This window comes from Nuphar pumila, chromosome 2 (genome assembly GCF_984573655.1).
Source record: "Nuphar pumila chromosome 2, dmNupPumi1.hap1.1, whole genome shotgun sequence".
Lineage (NCBI taxonomy): Eukaryota > Viridiplantae > Streptophyta > Magnoliopsida > Nymphaeales > Nymphaeaceae > Nuphar > Nuphar pumila.
Genome location: NC_143250.1, coordinates 68,376,025 through 68,401,959, shown reverse-complemented (window position 1 = coordinate 68,401,959; position 25,935 = coordinate 68,376,025). Strand labels below are relative to the sequence as shown.

At 36.3% G+C, this 25,935-nt stretch overlaps 1 protein-coding gene across 3 annotated transcripts in view; it reads right to left on the bottom strand.

Annotated features, from left to right (window-relative positions):
• The window catches only part of LOC149845673 (methionine aminopeptidase 1A-like), a 47,159-nt gene that overhangs the window by 9,357 nt on the left and 11,867 nt on the right, over positions 1 to 25,935 (bottom strand). For all 3 annotated transcript variants that reach the window (XM_089995903.1, XM_089995904.1, XM_089995902.1), the window contains exons 4-12: positions 21,251 to 21,433; positions 20,884 to 20,959; positions 20,692 to 20,739; positions 20,553 to 20,597; positions 10,177 to 10,276; positions 8,655 to 8,706; positions 8,511 to 8,552; positions 6,973 to 7,034; positions 6,768 to 6,866 (exon numbers count right to left, since the gene is read on the bottom strand). In XM_089995903.1, the coding sequence (XP_089852029.1) occupies positions 6,768 to 6,866; positions 6,973 to 7,034; positions 8,511 to 8,552; positions 8,655 to 8,706; positions 10,177 to 10,276; positions 20,553 to 20,597; positions 20,692 to 20,739; positions 20,884 to 20,959; positions 21,251 to 21,433 (707 nt within the window). The remainder of the gene's footprint in view (positions 1 to 6,767; positions 6,867 to 6,972; positions 7,035 to 8,510; positions 8,553 to 8,654; positions 8,707 to 10,176; positions 10,277 to 20,552; positions 20,598 to 20,691; positions 20,740 to 20,883; positions 20,960 to 21,250; positions 21,434 to 25,935) is intronic.

The following is a 25,935-nucleotide window of genomic DNA, read 5'->3' as shown; positions in this document are numbered from 1 at the left end:
ATTGGTGATAGAGGATCGTGGGATCTTTTCTTTTCGAGTGCCTCGAAAAGCGTGCCTTCGGATTTTTGAAGGTTGAAGTGGTGGATCTTGCTTCTCAAATATTTTAGAAGAATCTTGCACAAGCTAGAATTTGAAATATTGTGTTGGTACGCCCTTGCTCCCTTCCTCTTTACTTCATAATGGGCGAAAAGGAGTCTCATTTTACTCTTGGCTTCAAATTAAATGGGTCCAACTATCATGTTTGGGCCGGAAATATGGAGGCTCACATAAAAGGGAAGGGGCTATGGGGTTATGTGCAAGACACAATTCCGGAACCGGAACCCAAATTAATTGTGGTAAACGGAAGTGAAATCAAGATTCTTGAAGGAGAAGAAAGGGTCAAAGCTCTTGAAGAGTATTCTAAGAAGCACGATGAATGAGAAATGAAGAATTTCAAGATTCTTTCTTGGTTCTTTTCATCCGTTGAAACTAAGATTAATGTCAACATTATTAAGTTCAAAAAGGCATCGAAAGCTTGGCACTATCTTGAGAAAATGTATACATCGAGAGATCTATTTCATAAGTATTATCTTCAAAAGAAGGCTCTCTCTCTCACTCAAGGTGAAATGACTATTAGGAAATATTTTGCCGATCTTTCCTCCATATGGGATGAGTTTGCCATGCTTGAACCAAAATGGAGTGGAGGGGCAATTGAACTCTATCACAAGCAACTTGAAGAAGATCGGTTCTTCAATTTTTTGAATGGGCTAAGGCCCGAATTTGAGCAAATAAGGTCTTCTCTTCTATCCTCATTTACTCTTCCCTCCCTTGAAGATGTACTCACCAAATTAAGTGGTGAGGAGACTCGTATGAGTTTATGTAAACAAGGATCAAGTGTTCTTGTGGTTCCTTGTAATTATGAAGAAAACAATGAGGTCAATGTCGTATCAAGATCCGGGAACAATGTAAAAACCTATCGTTCCCCTCATTTCAAACCACAAAATCAAGGTGAAAATGGTGGGCAAAGAGGAAAAAGGGACTATAGCAAAATTATTTGCCATTTTGTAAAGAACCTGGACATATCAAACCCATATGTCCCAAATAGAAAAAACTTCTCGCAATGGCTACCACCGGTGTACCACAAAAGGAAGAGGCATCATCAAGTGGGTCACTCTCTATAAATCAAATAGTGGAAGTTTTTCAACCTCTCCTCAAGGGAGCTACCTCCGGTGCCACCGTGTCTACTTCATCTTTTCCAGGTAAAGTCTCTTGGCTTTTGGACTTCGGTGCATCTTTTCATATGTCCCCAAACATGTTTTCGCTTTCCGATTACTCAAAAAATGTTTCTCCCTCTTTTGTTTCCACTGCGGATGGAACCTCTCTTGAAATTAAAGGAATAGGTAATTTTGAAACTCAAGATTTTTTTATTCCAAAAATTATATTTATACCTAAACTAAACTTAAACCTTCTCTCTGTTTCTTAACTCTCGGACCATGGTTGCGATATTAAATTATCTTGTGATAAATGTTTAATACAGGATCGCCGGTCCGGGAAATTGATTGGGAAAGGCTTTAGAAAAGGAGACTTATACTATATGGAATCTCTTCAAGTTCCAAAATCTTTTTGTAATGTTGCCCGAAACAAAGATATAAATGTGTGGCACAAAAGACTTGGTCATCCTAATATCACCAAGTTGTCTTATTTACATTTTGCAAAAGACTTATGTAAAAGTTCATTTTCTTGTAATGATTGTATTCTCGGAAAAATGCAAAGTTTACCTTTTGAACAAAGAACTATGTTCTCTTCTAAAACTTTCGAAATTGTTCATTCGGATGTTTGGGGACCCGCACCCGTTGCTTCAAGAGGAGGCTTTTCTTATTATGTCATTTTTGTGGATGATTTTTCTAGATATTCGTGGATCTATTTTCTTAAGTTCAAACATGAAGTTTTTTCGTGTTTTAAAACCTTTCATTCAATGATCAAGAATCAATTCAACAGTAACATAAAAATATTTAGAAATGATTCTGGAGAAGAATATTTCTCCAATCAATTTAAAGTATATTTTGAGAATCACGGAATTGTCCACCAAAGATCTTGTCCTAAAACTCCTCAACAGAATGGATTGGCCGAAAGAAAACATAGGCACGTCATTGAGACCACTATGACTCTTCTTATTTCCCAAAACATTCCTAAAAACTTTTGGGCAGAAGCAGCTCTTGCTTCTGTTTATCTGATAAATCGCTTACCATCTAAGATATTAGGAAAAATCTCCCCTTTTAAGATATTGTATAAGCTTGAACCTAATTATAATAGGTTACGTGTTTTTGGGTGTAAGTGTTTTATACTTACAGATAAGAATGACAAACTCTCTCCCAAGGCTATCCCTTGCGTCTTTCTTGGATATTCCGAAACTCAAAAAGGGTTTCGTTGTTATGATCTTCGAGATGATAAGTTATATGTCTCTAGAAATGTAACTTTTTTAGAAAATGAAAGTGGCTTTGAAGAAAATGTTTCTCAACAAGAAAATTTTGATTATTCCTTCCTATTTGACTTATTGTCCAGTAATGATGATATATCTAGTGATGATGATGTATCATCAAACCATGATGAGGAAAATGATGGTGATGTTGGTGAACATAACTCACTCAATTAACAAGAAAGTAGAATCTCAAGTGATCCAATAACCTACTCTCGTAGAAACCAAGACACCTTTAAAAGTGCTATTGACCAATATAGTGAGCTTGTTCCTACTCTCGATCACCGAAGATCTGAAAGGAATAGGAGACCTCCAACTCGTTTTGTTTCTTTTGATTCTTTCTCACCCCGATATAGGGTTTGTCTTAGTGCCATTCACTCTTATTTTGAGCCAAGGAATTTTGAAGAAGCTAAAAAATGTATAGAATGGCAAGAAGCTATGCAAAATGAACTTAATGCCCTTAAAAAGGCTGAAACTTGGGATTTCCAAACTCTACCCATAGGAAAGAAAACTATAGGTTGTCGATGGGTTTTTAAGGTTAAAACTAAGAGCGACGGATCTCTGGAAAAGTATAAAGCTCGCTTAATTGCAATAGGGTATGGGCAAGAGTATGGAATTGATTATGAAGAAACATTTGCTCTTGTAGCCCGAATGGTTACAGTTAGATGTCTTATTACTATTGCATCTATTAAAAACTGGAACATTTTTCAAATGGATGTGAAAAATGCTTTTTTAAATGGTGACCTTAACGAAAAAGTGTATATGGATGCTCCACCAGGCATGAAGATTCCTAAAGATAAAGTTCTTCGTCTTCGAAAGGCCCTCTATGGTTTGAAACAGGCCCCCAAAGCCTGTTATGACAGGTTTACCAATGTAATGCTGGAAAATGGTTTTTCCTCATGTTATACTGACACTGCTCTATTTACTAGAAAATCTAATGCAGGGATTGTGATACTATTACTCTATGTTGATGACATGTTAATTACAGGTGATGATGTTCAAGGAGTCAAGGGTATTAAGTCCGTCTTGACTTCAAAATTTGAGATGTCAGACTTGGGTTTTCTGACATATTTTCTTGGAATTGAGGTTGCCTATTCGCAACGTGGTTATTTTCTATCTCAATCTAAACTTGCTTGTGAGATTATTGACAGATCAGGAATTTCTAATGACAAAGTATGCGAAACTCCTGAAGTCGTGGGATCAAAAATGAAGATTGACGACGGTGTTCCTCTAACCGATCATACTCCTTACAGGCAGTTGGTAGGTTCCTTAATGTACCTTAGCATTACTCGACCCGATTTGTCACATGTTATACACATCGCCACTCAGTTTCAGCACGCTCCTACAATCGTTCATATGAGTGATGTCCTTCGCATTATCAGATATTTGAAGGGAACAATGAATAAGGGAGTATTTCTATCTTCTTCTTCTGAATTAAAATTACTTGCTTATACTGACTCAGATTGGGGAGGTGACCCTAGTAACCGTCACTCCACCACTGGCTTTTGTGTTTTCTTAGGTGAGTCTTTGATCTCATGGCGATGTAAAAAGCAACAGAAAGTCTCTCTGTCATCCACTGAAGCCGAATATAGAGCCATGGCATCTACCACCATAGAAATTGTATGGATTCGGCGCCTTTTGGAAGATATGGGAGTGTTTATCAGAGAACCAACAAAGCTATGTTGTGACAATAGAAGTGCAATTTATATTGCCAAAAACCACACCTTTCACGAGCGAACAAAGCATATAGAGATGAACTGTCATTATGTCAGAGAAGAATACTTGAAGAAGGTCATTGATCTACCATACGTGACATCTGAGTATCAACTTGCAGACTTCTTCACAAAAGCTCTATGTTTGCCCAGATTTCATTTCCTTCTTGACAAACTTGCGGTTATCGCACTGTAAGTTTGAGGGGGGGGGTGTTAAAATGTATCTCCAAAACCTTTGTTGTAAGTATAAATATATATACTTATATACATAGAGATACATATACATATAATATATTATATGTATATGTATCTCTATATATATAAATATATATATTTATACATATTTTATTTTCTTACCCTCAAGAGGGCATTCTTGTAATTTCCTATCTTATGCATATTCCATTTGGAATATGCTGTAATTTTTCTCTTTATTTTTGTATTTCATTTTTCATTTTTTTATTTTTTCTTTTCTTTTTCATAAAGATGCATTGAGGGTCCCCCAATAGAGTCGTTGGGGGCTCCCCAACAACTCCTTTGGGAGCCCCCCTTTGCACCTCCTTGCTTTTGTATAAATAAAGGTGTTCCCCTTTGTTATTTTTCAAGCTTGAGAGTCTCAAGCATTTGCTCTTTTTATGAAATACATGCATTACTGCATGTTTGCTATTTTTACGCTTTTTGCGTATTTTGTTCAAGTGTTGTGAGAGTGTCTTCGTGCACTTCGTATTTATGCTTGTATGTGTATTGTCTATTCATAGACATTTTTACATCTTCTCCACTAAGCTTAGTGAGAATCTCATGAATAGGAGGAGGTGATGAAGATGATAGTAAGGAGGCCCTTGTTTGTTCAAACTCGGGTTTCAAACCATAGAGAAAAGTGAAGAGTCTATCTTTCTCAACTTGAACTTTTCGCATTTCTATACACTTGCCTTCCCATTTGGGTTTAAATTGGGCAAGTTGAGTCCATATGGAAGATAACTCCGTAAAGTAATCTCTTACATTTTTATCTCCTTGTTTGATATTTCTAACCTTTTCTTGAAGATAATACTTGTGAGCCATATCTTTGTCGGTAAACATACCTTTAAGATATTCCCATGCTTCATTTGCCTTTTTGTAGCATAATAAATTTGAGGCAATTTTTGTCTCAACTCCACTTAGCATCCATGAAAGAATTTTTGCGTTTTTCATTTCTCATTCATCTAATTTCTTGTAGTCTTCTTCCATGGTTGTCTCTTTCGTCAAGACTACTCTCAATCCCATTTTCACCTAATATAATTTTGGTAATAGGTTCAAGAATAGTACCTCTTACGAATCCCCACAAACCTTGACCCTTGATGAATGTCTCTAAGTGTCCCGCCCAAATGTTGTAGTTGCTTCCTTCAAGTTTGAATAACGGAATAAAGTTGAAGTTGCTTGTATTGTGTGGAAAAAATCCACTCATGGTGAATTAGAAAAAAATATCACCACCACGAAGAAAAATATGCACGCTTTTTGAGGCAGCCCACCAATGCACGATTGATCATACACCATACACCAAGCTCTGATACCATGTAAATAACCCTTACAAACAATCAAGTTTTCAAATTACTTGATACTTCAATCACTCAAAACATATGCTAGCACAAACTAGCATTCAAATGCACCACAAAAATAGAAAAGTGCTTCAAATGCACTGTATTGATAGATATGAGGGGATAAACCCCTTCTACAATTTCTGTATTACAATGGGTTTAATCACCCTTATTTATAGAGAGTAGCTACAAGAAAGAGACGTTGGGCTGTTAGAGCTGTTGGGAATCAGCGTACAGAAAAAGTACAAAAACAAAAAATAAATAAAATGAAAATTACAGAAGATAAAGAATAAAAATAAAAAATACAAGATACATATATATATTTTAAATATGTATTTATATACATATACTTATACATATACATACTCTTGTATTACGAAGAGTATATATATATATATATATATATATATATATATATATATATATATATATATATATATATATATATATATATATATATATTCTAGTATATACATATATGTATTCTTTTCTAACACCACCATTAGCAACAAGCCTGACATCCACTTTCAAGATAGTGTGATATTATTGGCAGAGGTATCCAGAATCATACTGTAGGGTTTTCAGAACCCAAACAAATCAATGGTTCATCAGCAATCCATCACAGCAAATCAGTATGCAGTACTCATTCAGTAAATCTGTGAGTTATAAGCTAGAGAAAAAAGGTCATACATAATACTGCTATATTTTCCCCATATTTCCAACTACCCAAGTTCTTGAATTGGAAATTTAAATCAGTGATATGATGAACAAGAGAGTTTAACTGAAGAAACATACACATACAGACATGCACTCACACGAATGAAGTCTTTGTCAACCAAGATAAGTTTTAGGTGAGGATAAATGCAAACTAGTCATTTCAAGGAGGCCAAAAAATCAGGCTATGCACTTTAAAGAAAAATGACAGGCACAAGCTCTGACTTAAATGGACAAATAAAATGTGCATAGGTCATAGATAGAAACTTTGAAAGCATACAACATGCTCTGTATGGACTCACATGTTCACGTAAGTACCTATGGATATAGCCTTTTCAAGGCACTCATACGTACAACGTACAAGTTGTTGAGATTCTTCATCAACATTTCCAACAAAATATGTCTCATTGAGATCACCTGGAAGTTATAAAGAAGAAAAGAATAACATGAACAATTATGTGAATAACAATACAGTAAATGATGTGTAGCACACATAGCACATAATGAAAGTATTAATCAATACCGTGGACGCCATCATAGTAGACAGTTACATCAACATTGACAATGTCTCCATCTTCTAATCTCCTATAAAAGGTAGTAATTGATATCATACATGAAAAGGTAGAGCAAAAGCCTACACTAGAATAGGACATGCAGTTTGTCAGAACTCCTTTGCTTAAATACAGTGGCAAAGTAATTGCAACCACCAGTGGCGGAGCCAGGAATCTAATCAAAGGTGGGCACAAATTCACAGTAAAAAAACCAAATAAAACCTTAAATCCTAACAAATATCATTTGTAGATATGCTAATTGAAAAAAAAACCTAAAATTCTAACCAAAATCAAGCATGCATTCATGGAATCCAGTTTAATGTTGATTAAAAAACACATAAATACCTAATTAAATATTCATGTCATGTCTAATGCTATTTAAAAAAAAAACACAAAAAACCTAAAACCATAACTAAAAATTTATGGCATTACAAAATATATCAAAACCCTAACTCCTAAAAAACACAAAAAACCTGAACCCTTATTAAACATTCAAGCTATTAAAAAAACAACTAAATGAAAAACATAAACGCCAACAAACATCACACATTATGTTAGTTAAAAAATAAAACCCTTAAAATTTAAACCCTATCAAGTGATTAATGGAATAATTAGAAAAAAACCTAAATTCATTCATGATTCATGGAATAATTAAAAAAATGGAAACAAGAAGAAGAAGATGAAGAGGAGGAAGAAGAAGACCCAGCTACGTAGGGGCATGCACTGGAGAGCTGCCGAACGGTGGATGGCTGGCCCCGGCACAGTTATGCAGAGAGAGAGAGAGAGGATTGGGTCCGGTCAGGGTGGGCACCGAACAGGGTGGTGTCCACCCTGACCTGATCTTTAACATGTATTTTGGGTCAGGGTGGGTACCGTCTACCCTGACCTGAATCCCTCTACTGAGCGTTTTTCAGGTCAGGGTGGGTGCATGCCCACCCTGTCCCCAATGTGGCTCCACCACTGGCAACAACGATCCTTGGGCTCACCGATTGTGGACAGTGGGTTGCCAAGAACTAAACAACCCAGTATACCGGTAGAATAACTTGTACTAAAAAAGCTTTCGGTATGCTTGGAATATTGGGTCATGGGCAGTGTGGCTTGTTGCAAAAATCAGAAAACACAGTAACTATGCTTGCGTCAAAGTATGTTGATGACATTAATTTCATTAAAACTGACACAATTCCCATTTTGATAAGTTTAAACTTTAAACTCCTATAAAAATAGCACCTACAGAAATGCAGACCTCCTCACTTGAACTTAGCCAAAAGGGCAAGGAAGGTATGCAGCAGAAACTCTCACAAGGAAGCCCTACACTAAACACATCCGCTGATCCTATTTTCTCATTTTACATGAATTTTATCTGAGTGACAAATGATTGAGTCTTCCTGTCGACCTTAACATTACCGTGCTATAAATTTTGATGATACTAAGTCAAGAATATCTTTTGAAAACAAATCCAATGCTGAATCCTGACTTTAAAACAAGAATAGATGAAAATCGTGCTACAAACCTAGAATCAGGAATTCCGTGGCAAATAACTTCATTGACTGACCTGCAATAAAGAACAAGAAGCATGAATTACACAAATCTGAAAATATAATTTTCTGACTGGAATGGGTGTTCAACAAAACTCATTAAAAAAAGAGTTACCTACGTGCAACAAGACTTTGGAAAAAAATGATAATTTAGTGGAGATGGGTATCCCCCTGAACAACAATGAGAAAATTATCAGCTTATAGTAGCATAATCCAAGATTCAATACTCAATTAATAAAACAGTAAATAATGCACAGCCATAGAATGAAAAATATCCAATACTAACAAATAAGACATCGAAACTTCCGTTGGCATTCATGCTTTTCCACAACATTAATGGGAAAAAAAACATAGAGAATAGCTCTAATAATAATTCAACTTTGGACAGCCCACACATGAACAAACCATAGATGTGATGAAAAATACAAATGGAACACCCTTGACTGTTGAAATTGCATGAAGACATCATTTCAGGCCTTCATGAGCCGCGTAATATTTGAACTTACATGCATATTGACATCCTACTGCTTCTCTTTGAAGCCACTTACAAAATGACATAATCAATCACTTTGGACAAAGTCGCAACTAGCATAGCTCCCATCGTGTCAGAAGGATTAATTCAAGTAGGCAGAAGTCTGAATATTAGAATACATTTTGAAGCTATACAATAAAAAGGAAAAAGGACCACTACACAAATTAATTACTTCATCATAGTGACTCACGAAATGATACCAAACACTGAACTCATTGCCTGTGATAGAAGATAAAATATTTACATGGAAAGCTCCTTCAGTCGATAACATAGACAATATAAGTAGTCTTATGAGAATAACCATCTCTGGCTGGTGCAAAGCCATGAACATAAAAAAGGAAATGAGAGAAGTTTATCCTATCATCTCTTTTCTCTTTTAGGGTGAAAAAGAAGTAAAAGAAAAATTCAGATGGTGTCTCCTGGATTCGAACCGGAAAAGATGAACCCAAATATTATAAAGGTTGAAAGGGAAAAACGTGTAAACTTCATCACAAGCATATGAAAGCTGATAAGCATCAGACAGGTGCATAAGAATAACAATGAAACTCTCTCTTGTTTCAAGGGAACAAGTCACTTGGATACTGGACAATCTGAAATGACCAGATTAAGAAGCATTTTATCCTATCAGCAGTCACACTGTTGGTTGCCCCACTACCAATTATCCATGGTTGATAATACTCTTAATTGATTTACTGAGGTTTACTAAATCCTTCAGATATATGGTCAGGTACTAACCATTAGATCAATTCATAAAAATTATAAATTCCAACATTCACTTTTGGAAAGGGTTAAAAAACCAGTAGTTCATAGTGAACTAAGATTTCCACAAACCATGAATTTGCCCAAACTATAATATCAGACTCAACATTAGCATATGGAAATGGTGAACAGGCCACACAGAACATATCTCAGAAAATTCTTGCTCTCAATGATTAAATCTAAGAAAAGGCATTATATAACATTGGTTTATTAACTTTTAAAATAACATAAACTAATATTTTCTCAAGAATATTGTCCAGTAATTCCAATGACATCTTAATAAAGCAGTCCGTGGTTGCAAAATAAAAGATAGACAACTCTGTTTTCATGTCAAAAACTTGACCACATACCTGCAGCAATTGTTGCATTATGGACCAATTCATCAATTTCATCAGTTGTGACTCCAGGTCTTATAGCACGAGCTGCAACATCCAAAACTTCCCTCCCAATCTAAAGTTCAGAAATAGAAAAAAGAAAAAAAAATCAAAAAGAGAACTGAGAGGGTTCCACTTTTTTTAAAGAACAGAGATTTTATTTAGTGTGTGCTACTATCATAGAAATTATTCTCCAAAGAAAGATTCAAGTAATTGATAAAACCCTAAACAAAATTTACAGATCCAACTGAACTTTCTTCCCACAAACTAGCAAATGAAGAATACCCTCGTAGAAATACCACATAGTAACAACTCCTAGCACCTCTCAGAAAGGAAAGTGATTAACCTTTTTTTTCCTTCATTTTTTCTTTTACAAGTTCCAAATCCCTAAACCTACAAGGGCTCCGCTCATCTGGTAGGGGTGACTTGTGAACCTCACCAAGTTGACGAGACATCACAGGTTCAAAACCCATGGGGATTGTCCCTTGCAAGGTCAAAGCTGGGTGTACACCCCAATGAGCAGGGGGGGACCTCAAGGGTTTTACCAATTGGAGGTCAGTCGATAGAGGTGTTTTCCCTTGGCATAGCCGGGAAAAAGGTTGCTACTCAAAGGGTATACTTCCCAAAATCAATGTTATAAGTATCATACTCTATGTCACAGGGACTCTTCAACTAGGTGCCGCACCGGCGTCGCACCTGCACCCGATGCGGTCAACCTGACCCTGGGTGCAGTCAACCCACCCAGGGTCATTTATGTCCAATTTTTGGACTATATATATATATATATATATATATATATATATAATTTTTTATATTTTTGCCGCACCCCCGCACCCAAGTTTTTTGAAAGTGCCGCACCCGCACCCATGTGACATAGATCATACTTTATCATATGATACGTAATACACACTCGTATCGCGATACGAGTGTGTATTGTATAATACACTCTTGTATCATATCATATCATACGATTCAGGGTAAAACTTTGATGCACTTTAAAAAGGGCTGAATCGTATTTTTGCATTTTTAGGGTTTTAAAGACCTCTTGAGGGCTGACTTTCTCATTTGTGTAGAGGTCATTAGAGGGGTATTCACGCACCCTATTGAAAAAGGTGAATAGTGTTTCGGGTCTGGATCCTTTACCAGACCCGAATTCCATTCCTGTATAAGTCTGCTTTTTATTTGTATCCGGGTTCGGATAATACACCAGACCCGACCCGACCAACTGTGTACACTTAAGTGTATTAATATAGGCATTAGGTCACGATTTCTGTTATGAAGAAATCGTGAGCCGCAGCCCCCCTCTCGCAATCTTTTCTTCGTCTCTCTCTCTCTCTCTCTCTCTCTCTCTCTCTCTCTCTCTCTCGTTTTCTCAATGCAGGTACCAAGGTGGAATTCTAAGATGGTATCAAAGCCGAGATCTGTCTAAGGGACGGAAAAGGTTCTCGTCAGGTGCGACACGTCTTCATCTTCTTCCTTCAGCGAGCCACCTTCATCTCCTTCAGCCAAACCCATCAACAACTCCTTCAGCGAGTCCTCTCCATCTCCTTCAGCCGAACCCATCAACAGCTCCTTCAGCGAGTCCTCTCCATCTCCTTCAGTCGAACCCATCAACAACCAATTTGAAGCCCTGATCTCTTCTAAACAGGTTCTGACATCCAATCAAAATTTTAAAGTTTTTTTCACTTCTCCCCTTATCTACTCTTCTTCTTCCCTCATTCTTCTTCTCTTTCCTAAATTATTATGTGCATCCACACCTCAAGTGGGTCTGTTTCTCTCTTGGATCTGAGGCTCACGTGAATTCTGTTCACGCAAACCCAAACCGTAAAAGGAGTGGTTGTGTTTCACGTGAATCGCTGAAATCGACTCACGTGAAACACCAGACCAATCACGATCCCTGTTTCTTTTATTGATATTGCATGTTTGACATTTCTTTATTGCTTGTCTGTTTGATCTTCTTGGGTCCACCCTTCTCCTCGTACTTGCACATTCAAATATATGTTTACTGTATAGTTCCCTTCCTGATTCTTATTTCTGCAAATATATTTAACGTGTGAAGGTGTTTTTCACACATCGTATAATAACAGTTTTCACAAGTTGAACCTGAGTTCCTGCATCCTCAGATTCTGTCAATTTACGACCCTCTGTTCCAAAAAAAAAAAGGTTAGACTTTTTTGTGGATACTTCTATTGATTCTAATTCTCAATGGATTCTTATCACTCTCAATCAAACCTTTCTTCAAGTTTTCTCAACCAACTTGTTTCTGAAAAGTTAAACACCTCAAATTTCTTGATTTGGAAGAGAAATTATTCCTTTCATAAGGAGTCAAGGCCTCTTAGGTCACCTGGATGGAACCACTTCAGTCCCACCAGAATTTATCCTGAGAGAAGAAAAAGATGACCAAGGGGCGAGTTCAATCATGTATGTCAAAAATGTTGAATTTCTCAATTGGGAAAAGAAAGATCAATCAGTTGTTGCATACATCACATCAACTCTGTCTCAAGAGATTCTCGTTGTCATTCCTGACAACTGTACAGCGCTACAACTCTGGGAATGACTTGTTTAGACGTATTCGCAGGTTTCGCAAGCAAGAGTGGTTTTTCTAAAAAGGGAATTTCAGTTGCTAAGAAAAGATTCTATGACCATCATGGAATATTTAAACAAGATAAAGATTATCACATACCGACCAGCTTGCATTTATAGGGTGTGCCGTTAGTGATAATGACATGGTTTAACAAACTCTGAGTGGATTGGGATCTGACTACAATATGATAGTTACATCACTATTGTGCCTTCCTGTTCTTCCCACCTTCGATGAGTTACGAGCCAAATTGATCCAATATGAAATGACTCTGAAGGGATTCTCTGAAGAAACTCATAATCATCCAAATACTCAAGAAGTTTTGACCACAGGAGTGACTTATGGTAGAGGACGGGGACGAGGAGGACAAGGGCGAAGTGGACACGGAGGGCGTGGTTTGCTTCTCACTCCAAACATGTCAGCTCATGCGCAGGGACCAAGATCCATTCCTACTTGCTTCTTTTGTAACAAGAAGGGGCATATCAAGGCGAATTGTTGGCATAATCCAGAGAATAAAGGAAAGGGTCCGCAGACATAAACCAAAAGAAAGTTCACAAATACCAGAGACAGTGGAGAGATTAAAGATTTGCTGATATCTGCCTTGTCAGAGTTAAAATTGAAGCAGAGTGATGAAGGCACATGGTTTGTCGATTCAGGGGCAGCAACTCATGTAACCGGCGATGCAGGTAAAATTTCTAACCATATTCCTTATTTCGGAAAAAGTAAGATTGTCACTGGAAACGGATCCCACCATCCTGTTTCTCATGTTGGAAAGATTGTCATTCCCATGTCACATTCCACTATTATTTTTTTTGACGTTCTTCATGCTCCTGACATTAAGAAAAATATTGTCTCCGTCTCCAAACTTATTGATGATAATAATGCTTCAGTTGAATTCACTTCCTTCTCTGTGCAGGTCAAGGACCTACGCACAGGGAAACATTCGCTGAAGAAAAGAGACGAGGCAACATGTATGTCTTTGAAGAAGCTCCATGTCATGATGTTCGCCCTGCTCACCTGATTTCGAAGCCTTCGTTAGAGTCGTGTTCATCCTCTTCTTCCAGTGTTTTTAATATCTCTGAATGTAATAAGCCATTCTTATGGCATAGTCGGTTAGGACATTGTGGGAGTCATTTTATTGAGAAACTTGTTTCTAATAATCTCATTCCAAAAGAAAGTCTTAATGGGGATGAGAGTAGTCATAAATGTTTTAGTTGTCTTTCATGTAAGAGTCATGTATTGCCTTTCCATTCCATTAATAAGAGAACTTCAAAACCTTTTGAGATTATTTGTCCTGATGTGTGGGGACCTGCCCCAATTGTCTCTGGGTCTGGAAGCAGATATTATCTAATCTTTGTTGATAGTTATTCTTGATACACTTGGATATATTTCATAAAAAATAAGTCAGAAGTCTTCTCTTTGTTTCAAAATTTCCTTTCCTTGGTCAAAAATCAATTTTCTGAGTCCATTCAATTTTTCCAATGTGATGGAGGTGGGGAATTCTCATCCCGTGATTTTATTTCTTTTCTTCGAAATAACGGAATAGGAAGAAGGGTGTCCTGCCCTCACACTCCTCAACAAAATGGCATTGCTGAACGAAAACATAGACATATTGTTGAAAGTGCCAAGAGTATGCTTCATGACAGCAATCTTCTCATCAACCTATGGACAGAAGCTTTTCATTTTGCCGTGCATGTGATAAATAGATTGCCCATGGTCGTTCTGGAAAATAAGTCTCCTTATCACTATCTCTTTAGAGCTCATCCTAGTTATCATGATTTGCGTGTTTTTGGATGTGTTTGCTATGTGCATATTGATCGGTCCCTGAGAAACAAGTTTCAGGACAAGGCCTAGAACTGTAGGTTTGTGGGATACGCAGATGACTACAAAGGATATCGGTGTTATGATCCCACCAACAAACGTACTAGAATCTCAAGAAATGTTGTCTTTGATGAACAAAATTTTGATGACAAAGCTGATGCAACGAATATACCAACTGAAGTTTACTATCCTTGGTTGAGTTCAGAACTTTTTGCTGGCTCCAATGAAGCATGTTCATCAGATTGCGTGCAGCAAGAAGAAGAGATGTTTGAGAACACTGAGACGTCGAGGCCACATAATTCAGAGAAAGTACCGGGCAGATACAAAGGCATTGTCTATTCTAGACAGAGACTGACAACATCAAGCCATTCAGATCAGGTCTCAGTCAGCAATCTGACTCATTCTCACACTCTTGAGGTCAGAAAATCAAGCCGCATACGACATCCCATTGACAGGTGGGTTAGCTATAACAACTTCTCCTTGGATCTTCAACTCTTTTTAACTGCTCTCAATAAGGAAGATGAGCCCACTATGTACCATCAGGCAACCACTTCTACCAAGTGGGTAGAAGCCATGAATGATGAAATGCAAGCCTTGCATGAATGTGGAACCTGGGAAGTTGTTCCCAGACCACTTGACAAAATGTTGTCGGATGTAAATGGGTCTACAAGATAAAGTACAAGCCAGATAGAACCATTGAACGATACAAGGCAAGGCTCATGGCAAAAGGATTCACTCAAGAAGCAGGGCAAGACTATGATGAGACTTTTAGTCCAGTTGTAAGAATGGGAACAATTCGAATTATTATTTCTCTGGATGTTGAACATGGATGGAAGTTGAGTCAGCTTGATGTAAAAAATGCTTTCTTGCATGGGGACTTGAAGGAGGAAGTGTACATGTAGCAACCCTCTGGATATCAAGAACAAAATTGTAAAACTCATGTGTGCAGGTTAAAAAGAGCTATCTATGGTCTGAAGCAAGCATCTCGCTCTTGGTTTGACAGCTTCTCACTAGAGATTCAGAAACATGGATTTTCACGTTCCATGCTGGACCACTCATTGTTTATTTTCAGAAGTCAGACTGTGACCACTCTGTTATTAATATATGTCGATGATATTGTTATCACAGGAAACTCTGCGGCCCACATCCAAGAAGTAAAAGACTTACTAGGTCAGAGGTTTAAAATGAAAGATCTTGGAGCTCTACGCTATTTTCTTGGTGTAGAAGTTGATAATCAGGTTCATGGCTTGACACTCACTAAGCACAAGTACACCGTAGATGTTCTCAGCAAGGCAGGCATGAAAGACTGCAAACCTCTGGGAACTCTGAGCGTGCTTCATCAAAAACTTAGCGCTCATGATGGAAATCTGTGTGATGACCCCAGACCTGATATTGTTTATTCAGTCAATCAAGTGTCTCAATTTATGCATGCGCCACGTACTGGACATATGGAAGCTGTCAAGAGAATCCTTAGATATCTGAAAGGGACTATTAGGGATGGATTGACATACTCACCACAGCCATATGGCAAAGATGATCATAGACTCACTGTATATTGTGATGCAGACTGAGCAGGAGATCCTGATGAACGAAGATCTACATCAGGACATTGTGTCTTCATTGGAAGAAATTTAGTCTCTTGGAGCAGTAGAAAACAAAAGGCTATCGCTAGATCAAGTATTGAGGCTGAGTATAGATCTATGGCTGCTGCTACTGCCGAAGTCACATGGATCAGACATCTACTGACTGAAGTAGGAGAAAAGATCTCCCACACTATCTTGCTATGTGACAACCAAAGTGCTATAAACATGTCATTCAATCCAGTACATCAGAGTCGTGCTAAGCACATTGAGATTGACCAACACTTTGTGAGACAGAAAGTTGAAGAAAAAGAGATTGAGCCTGAGTTCGTCAATACTCAAAGACAAGTTGCGGACCTATTTACGAAAGGGTTAACCAAGGATCGTTTTTGGACGCTTAAAGGTAAGTTGTGCATGGTCCATAACCATGATCAACTTGAGGGGGGTGAAAAAGGTGAATAGTGTTTCGGGTCTAGATCATGTACCAGACCCGAATTCCATTCCTGTATAAGTCTGTTTTTTATTTGTATGTTTTTTTATTTGTATCCGGGTTCGGATAATACACCAGACCCGACCCGACCCACTGTGTACACTTAAGTGTATTAATATAGGCATTAGGTTACGATTTCTGTTATGAAAAAATCGTGAGCCGCAGCCCCCCTCTCGTAATCTTTTCTTCGTCTCTCTCTCTCTCTCTCTCTCTCTCTCTCTCTCTCTCTCTCTCTCTCTCTCTCTCTCGTTTTCTCAATGCAGGTACCAAGGTGGAATTCTAAGACCTATGACTCGTGAAAGCGATTTGGAGGTCGATCCGTGCGCAAAGGAGAGGGATTTTGCAGTTTTATCAAATAAAAGTGCATTTTCACCATTTTTCACTCAAGGAAGTGTGTACAGGTGGGACCCACATAAGGGTGTTGGGTTTGTGGTTGTAAACGCTGGGCGTTTGACAGGATCCACTCTCGGAAGATGGCATCAGATGATCTGGCATGGCAATGGGGCACTCAAGTACTGAGTGAAAATCGAGTGCAACCATTGTCATCATTTTCTTTTGGGTGGTATCTCTCGGTTGAAGAATCATTTAGCCGAGACACATCACAATGTTGTCTCTTGCACGTCAAGGCATTTGTCGGATGTCGTGAAATGACAATGCCAGCAATTACTCACTAGTTTGAGAGAAGAAAGACAAGAAAAAGATATGAATGAGTCAGAAATGAGGTATGTGCAACCCTAGAAGAATGTGTATGACAAAGATGAGCTCACTACTTCTAATCCTACAACCCCTAATATAGCATCAGATTTAAGAAGTTCTACAGCAAAGGGGAAAGGTGTAGCAGGTATTGTAGTAGTGTCCTCGCGGATACAAAAAGAAGAGAAAAAAGATGAGGAAGTTCTTCGAGAGGAGATAGAGCTAGAGGCTCTATTAGGAGTTTATTCCCATCTAGTACTACCCCTGGGGTGCAATCCGACATTTGTATTGCTGTGACTCCCCAACATTTAGTCGGGCAGGAGAATGTCGTGGTTGGAAGATGGATCTATGATTTGTGCATTCCTTTCAATGCGGCAAATTTCTTTAATTTTTAGGCAATGGAAGATGTCATAACCACTATCGGGCTTGAATATAAAATGCCTTCGTATCATGCGAGAAAAAAAAATTAGATATTGATTAGAATGAAGTAAAGACATATTGTAATTAGATGAAACAGAAATAGAGAGAAACTAGATGTAGCATTATGGAAGGTGGGTGGACAGGCAGACCTTGATAGATTTTTTTGTCTATTGCCCCAAACGAACTATGTTTTTGAAATCAATCGATCTGTCTGATATACAAAACCTCAAAATATTGTTAAATTTATTACTGATAATGCAACAAATCATAGGGCAACAGGTAAAGAATTGACAACAAATTATGGGTTATTCTTTTGGACCTCGTGTGTTGCCCATTGCATAAACCTCATGTTTGCAGACATCGGCAACATGGAGGAGATAAAGCACATGATTGAATGCTGCCAAGAAATTAATGGTGTTTTAAGTTTAATGAGAAAGTACACTAATGGTGTTGAGTTGATTCGTAGTGCAGTTACTACATTTGCTATGAATTTTTTGACAGTGCAAAGTCTAGTAAAGAATAGAAATGCAATAAAAAAATATTTTCATCAAATGAGTGAAATGCATATCCCCATGCACAAAAAAGAAAGCCAAGAAAATTTGTAGATATTGTATTCAAAAGTGAATTTTGGGATTCATGTATTCAGTTGTTTAGAATCATTATACCTTTGGTGAAGGTGCTTCAATTGGTTGACAGTGAAGACGGATCGGCTATGAGTTATCTCTATGAGGCCACGGATAAGCCAAAAGAGGCCATTAGAGATAATTTTGAGGGAAAGAAAAAATTGCGCATGCTTATATGAAACATCATTGATTATATGTGAATTGGGCCACTTCATCAACTTTTTTTATGCTGCAGCATATTATTTACATTATGCATTTAGATACTCTCCTACATTTAAAATAGATAAGGAAGTCAACAAAGGACTTTTGGATTGCATTGAAAGATTGAACCCTGATTATGGCATTTAAGATCAAATTTATAATTAAAAATTTATGATAATGCATTGTATGATATGGAGAGACCTGCAACAGTGCGGAACCATGTCACAATACGTCTAAGTAATTTATTTTGTCTATTTCAATTTTAATTTTATATTATTATTTAGTTATGATGTTTTGTATAATTGTATCTCTTAATGTCTTATTGAATTTCATTTTTTTTATTTTTTTTATACACGTGGTAGACCAGGCTTGGAAGTGACGTTTCAAATTTGAGAGCTTTTGTCATTCACATTCTTAGCCAAACGTATAGTGCAGGTGGATGCAGAAGAAACTTGAGTGTCTTTCAGCAAATCCATACAGAAAAAAAAGAAATAGATTGGAGCACAAAAGGCTCAATGATTTCATCTATGTTCGCTATAACTTACAATTGAGGTAGAGGTATATAAAATTATAAAGCTTATTTATCATTTTTATTTGTTTATTTAATTTTTTTATATAATACAAAACTCAACTAATTTTAAATATTTCATGTCATCTTTTTATGCAAATAGAAAAGTTATCATCAAGGAGACAAAAAGCAAAATATTTTGATGAATTAGATGCATGGATTGAAGAAGAAGAAGAAAAAGATGATGATGATGACTCAGGTTATATAATATATTTTAAAAAACTTTGTTATTTAACACTTAAGTGTTCATAAACTTGGTTATTTTGTTTTTGTTTTTGTTTTTGTAATATGAAAGTATGAGTTGTAGCATGTTCTTAATTGCAAGATATTTAATATTTTGCATTGTTCTTGTGATATATGCATGCAATATTGTCTATATTAGTTGATGTTTGAACTTTGAAGAGTTCTTATGGAGCTTGTAGAGACATAAATGCTTCATATGTGATTTTATGGTTGTATTTTGTGTATTTCATCATTGTTTCATCTGTCATGATTTTTTAGAATTTTTGTTAAATTTTTCTCTTTTTTTGGACTTTTTGAAATTCTTTTATTAAAAAATTATGATTTTTTACGATGTGCTACATATCTAACTTTGGGACAGACTGATACGGGTAACAATACACTACTTACAACCTTGCCCAGAATCATCCCCATGGAAAACATAAAAATCTGCACACAACATATTCCATAATTTCACAAGCATTCGCTATTTTCTCCTAATTTCCCTTTTTCAATAAGTTAAAGAGCCAAAAGTAGAACCTAAATTATTCCACTGCCATGCAATGAACTCACATCCTTGATAATATGAATTTCCAAACTCGGGAGTTTTGTGGTGAATTGGCATCACATCAAGAAGATAACTCACATTCATGCAGATGATACTAAAGATGCATTTTGACACATTCTCTGTAGTTGCAGGCTTCGAAACTAAGGTGAATTCATTTTTAAACAATAAGCATTGAGAACTTAGAAACCCTTGTGGTCTGAAATTTGAAATGAATTTGGTTTTGAATTAGTGGATCTTTATCCAATTGCCAAGGGTAAAGAATTCTTTTAATTTTTTTTATGCCGAAGTTCCCCGCCGGAGCGGGTAATCTCTAGGTGGTGTCACCGACACCCAAGCCCTTACGGAGCCCACCAGTGAAAGGCACAAGCACACCTGCCAAGGGTGAAGAGTAAAATGCTTCAGGTAAGCACCTAGCCTTTGCCTACCAAACATGGATCTGATGCCTAACAGCCATCAGTACATTATCAAACTGTAATTTTGCCTCCACAAACAGCAATAAAACAGGCTGCAACAAAGAATATTTCAAAAAAATAAATGAAATCATTTCAGTTTGAACTGGTTTTAGTTTTGGAACAAATGAATGCTTACCCGGCAAGTTTTTCTCATTCGCTCAATTTGTTCAGGGGTCTTAATCTGTAAATTCAACACAATGAGAAGGAAATTTTCAATGTCCTAACAACAAAAGTGCTTCAACTAAACAAAACTAAGATTTAAGACTTAAAAGTACCTCTACAATATTTTGCAAGTCACTACTAGGTTCAATTTTTGGAATACCCTGCATGTCAGATTTAGATTAAAAGCATAACACAGCATGCATCTCAGAGTTCAACAAAGAATGTTGTTCTTTCTACAGGCATATATTAGGAAACACATCTAAATGAGGTGGAAAACATTGATTGCAGTGTTCAAGATAACTCACATCAATGGCCCAATCAGGTTTACTGATTCTGTCTGGAACAAATCGCCGACCAGAAATAGGGTATGGCCTTAACATCCTGTTTGAGGTTAAGGCATGTGAGCAACTCTATGTTATACAGAAACAGGATTTGAATTGTACAAAGATGCATCAGAATATTGACACAATTGCAGTCAACATCTACAATTCAAAAAAGTTCTGTTCAAGAGAAAACAATCACTATATATGTTATGTGTATCCAGCATAACTGTCAAGTTAGCAGGCAAACACCTCCCCAAAAATAAAGATCTGAACCAACCATTAACTCACAGAAGTATGAAGGCTCCACATAAAATAGATTGAACTAAAGGATGATCCCCTTAGAACATACCCTGTCCAATCAAAATGAGGAAGCTTAGCTGTTCGTGCCTGGCCTTTCTTCAAGCAGTAAAACCAACCCTTACTAAGTGCTGCAGAGATTTGCTCCTGTGGATTTCCACTAAATGTATGCACTTCTGAATTCAAATGTACTGACTTATGTGCGCTCCACAATGCCTTGAAACAATCTTGAGAGCTGGAAATCCCAAGATACTTTAGTATCAAGGAACCACATGGTTAAAGAAAAAAATTTGAATAAATGCATTGACCTGAGATGATACCTATCCTTCCCAATTTCCATCAAAAGAGTGACAAAATCTATTAGTAAGAATGTGCATCAGAAAAAGAACATCACCATTAAACTGTTCATGTTTGTGATTTTGAATTTTTATTTCACACGTGTTAATATATATATATATATGCATTCATGTATATAATTATCATATACATATTGTTTTTAACATGTATACCTTTTTGTAATAGGTCAGGCCGATTAGAGGCATTTTGGTCTTTTCCATTTGTAATAGGTGTTGTCCTCTAGGGACAGCTTTTTACACTTTATTTTTTGTATTTTTTTTGTCTTTTTACATTTTGTGTAGGGGCTCTATGGTCAAAATGACCATAGAGTCGTTGGGGCTCCAACAGTCATAAATATGACCGTTGGAGGGCTCCCAACGACTCTATTGGGAGCCCCTCCTCTTTCTCTTGTCCTCTATAAACATGGACCTTTGGTCCCCATTTGTTTTAATGCTTTTGCTTAAAGATTTGATCAATAAAACATATTTCTTATATTTGTTGTAGCCATTGTTAGCTTTTGTATTGTCCCATAGTGGACGTGTGCATGTGCACTTTGTGTTTGTGATCTTTTAAGCCCTTAGAAGCTCTTGTTTTGTATTATTGCATATTTCATCAAGGTTGTATGTATCGTATTGTAACCCGTATCGGTCGGGCCCATAGTTACACCGTATTGTATCATAAATGTATCATAAATTTTTAACAAAAAAATAGCAAAAATTATAAAAAAAAAATCATATCACATGAAACAATGATGAATTACACAAAATACAGCCATATATTTATGATCGTTGGAGGGGTCCAACAATAAAAAAACAAGAAAAGAGAAAACAAAAGAAGAAAAAGAAAAAGCATATTCAAGTGAATATGCGTGATACATATGAAAAGACAGGTTTACCCCTAGAGGATATTACAAATAATATATATATATATAAATAGATAGATTTATAGACATATATATAAATTATATATGTATATGTATACGTATCTCTCTCTATATATAGATATATATGACATACAATTTAACACACACACACCCCTCAAACTTATAATGTAATGACCGAATGTTTGCCAAGGAGAAAATTGAATTTAGGAAAACATAGCGCCTTAGTAAAAAAGTCAGTCAGTTGATATTCTGATGTTACATAAGGTAGATCTATAACCTTCTTCAATAACATAGTAGCAGTCCATCTCGATAAGCTTCGTGCACTCATGAAAAGTATGATTTTTGAAAATATAAATTGCACTCTTGTTATCACAATACAACTTCGTGGGCCCTTGAACAAGAACGCTCATGTCTTTCAATAGCTGTCGAATCCAAACAATCTTCATGGTTGTAGTTGTCATGGCTCGGTATTCGGCTTCACTAAATGACAGGGACACCTTTGTTGCTTCTTGCATCTCCAAGAAGTTAATGATTCACCTAAAAACACGCAAAAACCAATGGTGGAGTGATGGTTATTTGGATCACTTCCCCAATCAGAGTCAGTACAAACAATTAAATTTAACTCAGAAGATGAAGATAGAAATGTTCCTTTATTCAAAGATTCTTTTATATATCAAATGATTTGGAAAATTGCACTCATATGAACTGGTGCAGGAGCATGCTGGAATTGACTTGCAACATGAACGGCATGTGAAATAGCAGGTTTAGTGATACTAAGATACATCAAAGACCCAACAAGTTGCCTGTAAGGAGTGAGATCTTTTAAGAGAACCCCATCATCGATTTTTAACTTTGTTCCTACCACTTCAGGGGTTTCACAAACTTTATCATATGTAATTCCTGACCCGTCAATAATCTCAAATGCAAGTTTAGTTTGAGATAAGAAATAACCCATGTGAGAGTAGACTTCAAATTTATCCTTTAGTATGTCAGAAATCCTAAGTCTGACATTTCAAATCTATCTTTTAGTATAAACTTTATACTCTTAATCCATTTAGCATCATAATCTGTAATTAGCATATCATCAACATATAATAATAGAATCATGATTCCTGCATTGAATTTCTTGACAAACAAGGTAATGTCAGTAAAACATGAAGGAAATCCATTTTCTATCATTAAGTTATTAAATCGATCATACCAAACTTTGAGAGCTTGTTTGAAACCATAAAAGGCTTTTTGTAGACGAAGAATTTTACCTTTAGGAACATCCATACCTGGAAAAGCATCCATATAGACTTCTTTATTTAAGTCACCATTTAAAAAGGCATTTTTGACATCCATTTGATATATGTTCTATTGTTTAATTGAGGTGATAGTAATAACACACCTAACAGTAACCATACGCGCAACGGGGGCAAAAGTTTCATCGTAATCTATTCTATATTCTTTACTATACCCTTTGGCAACTAGACGGGCTTTATACCTTTCAAGAGACCCATCACTCTTGGTCTTGACCTTAAAAACCCACCTACATCCTAATGTCTTCTTTCCACTAGGTAGATCTTGAAATTCTCAAGTTTTAGCCTTTCTAAGAGCTCTAAGTTCATTATTCATGGCTTCCCTTCATTCAATAATTTTTTTGGCTTCTTCAAAAATTTTAAGTTCCACATATAAATGGATGGCACTAAGGCAGGCTTTATATTTAGGTGGGAAGGATTCATAGGATATGAATCTAGAAGGAATTCTTCTAGCTCTTTCGATTCTACGAGGATTTAGATTATTTGTAGAGGTAGGCCCACTAGATTCACTATATTTCTCAATTGCACTTCTAAAAATGTTTTTGTCTCTATGTGTATAGGTGATAGGATCACTAGATGTTCTTACTTCGGTAGGTTGATCAAGAGATTGATAAGGAGAGTTGTTATTCTCTTCTACATTTTCATCATCACTAAGAAGTTCATCGTCACTAGAAAATCATCATTTTTAGATAACAACTCAAACAAAAAAAAGTAATCCACATTATTTCTATGAGGTTCACATTCTTCAAAACCACTAATATTTTCTAAAAAGGTTACATTCCTAGAAACATATAATTTATCATTTTTAATATCATAGCATCTAAAACCTTTTGAGTTTCGAAATATCTAAGAAATGCACAAGAGATAGCTTTTGGTGAGAGTTTATCATTTTTATCAGTAAGAACGAAACATTTGCATCCAAAGACTCTCAACCTATTGTAGTCAGGTTTTTTTTATATAGAATTTCAAAAGGTGAGATTTTATTTAAATTTTTTGAATGAAGACGATTTATAAGATAAACGGATGCCAAAGACGACTCGGCCCAAAAATCTTTTAGGAATATTTTAAGAAATAAGCAAAGTTCTAGTGGTTTCAATAATATGCCTATGTTTTCGTTTGGCTAAACCATTTTGTTGAGATGTTTTGGGATAAGATTTTTGATGAACAATTCCATTGTTTTCAAGATAATTTTTAAATTCATTTGAAAGATATTCACCTCCGGAATTGGTCCTAAGAATCTTTAAGTTTTCATTAAATTGATTTTTAATCAACATATGATGTCTTAAATGATGCAAAAACCTCATGTTTATGCTTAAGAAAATATATCCAACAATATCTAGAATAATCATCAACAAAAATAACATAATATGCAAATCCTCCTTTAGATATGACGGGTGTCGATCCCCGTACATCTGAATGCACAAGTTTAAATGGTTTGTTTGTGAAATCCCTTTTACAAAGATCTTTAACAAAATGTAAATAGGAAAGCTTGATGACATTAGGATGCCCAAGTCCTGTACCCAACATTTATTTGATGAGAACTTAACATCACATCCATAGTCCGAGAGTTGAGAGACCGAAAGCAAATTTAAATTTAATTTTGGTATAAATCTAACTTTGGGAATAAAAAAATGTGTTTTTCAAAGTTTCCAACTCAAGAGAAGCATCATTTGCGGTTGAAACAAAAGAAGGTAAAACATTTTTTGTGTATTCGGAAAGTGCAAAAATATTAGGAGTCATATGAAAGGAGGCACTCGAATCTTTTGCCAAGGAATCTTACCGGGAGGAGAAGAAGATGATATGGTGGCACTGAAAATGGATCCTTTGAAGGGGAGCTGAAGTGCCTCCATGAACTTAACGATAATGCTCCATTGTTGGAAGTAGATGAATTCTCCTCCTTGTGTGGTTGAAACGTGGTAAACATAGCCACCTTCTTCTTCCACTTTGGATAAACATGCTTAATGTGTCCCAGTTCTTTACAAAAATGGCAAATAATTTTTTCATTCTCCCTTCCTTGATTACATCTTTCATTTTGGCATCCTTCTTCTCTTACTCCTTGATTTTCATTTTGAAATTTGTTGAAATAAGGAGGCTTATAGGTTTTCAAATTATTTTCCAACCTAGAGACAACATAGGTTCCTTCATTCTCATCTTTGGTTGAAGGCATAGCTAGAACACTTTGATTGGTTTTACTCATTCATATTCGAGTTTCTTCCC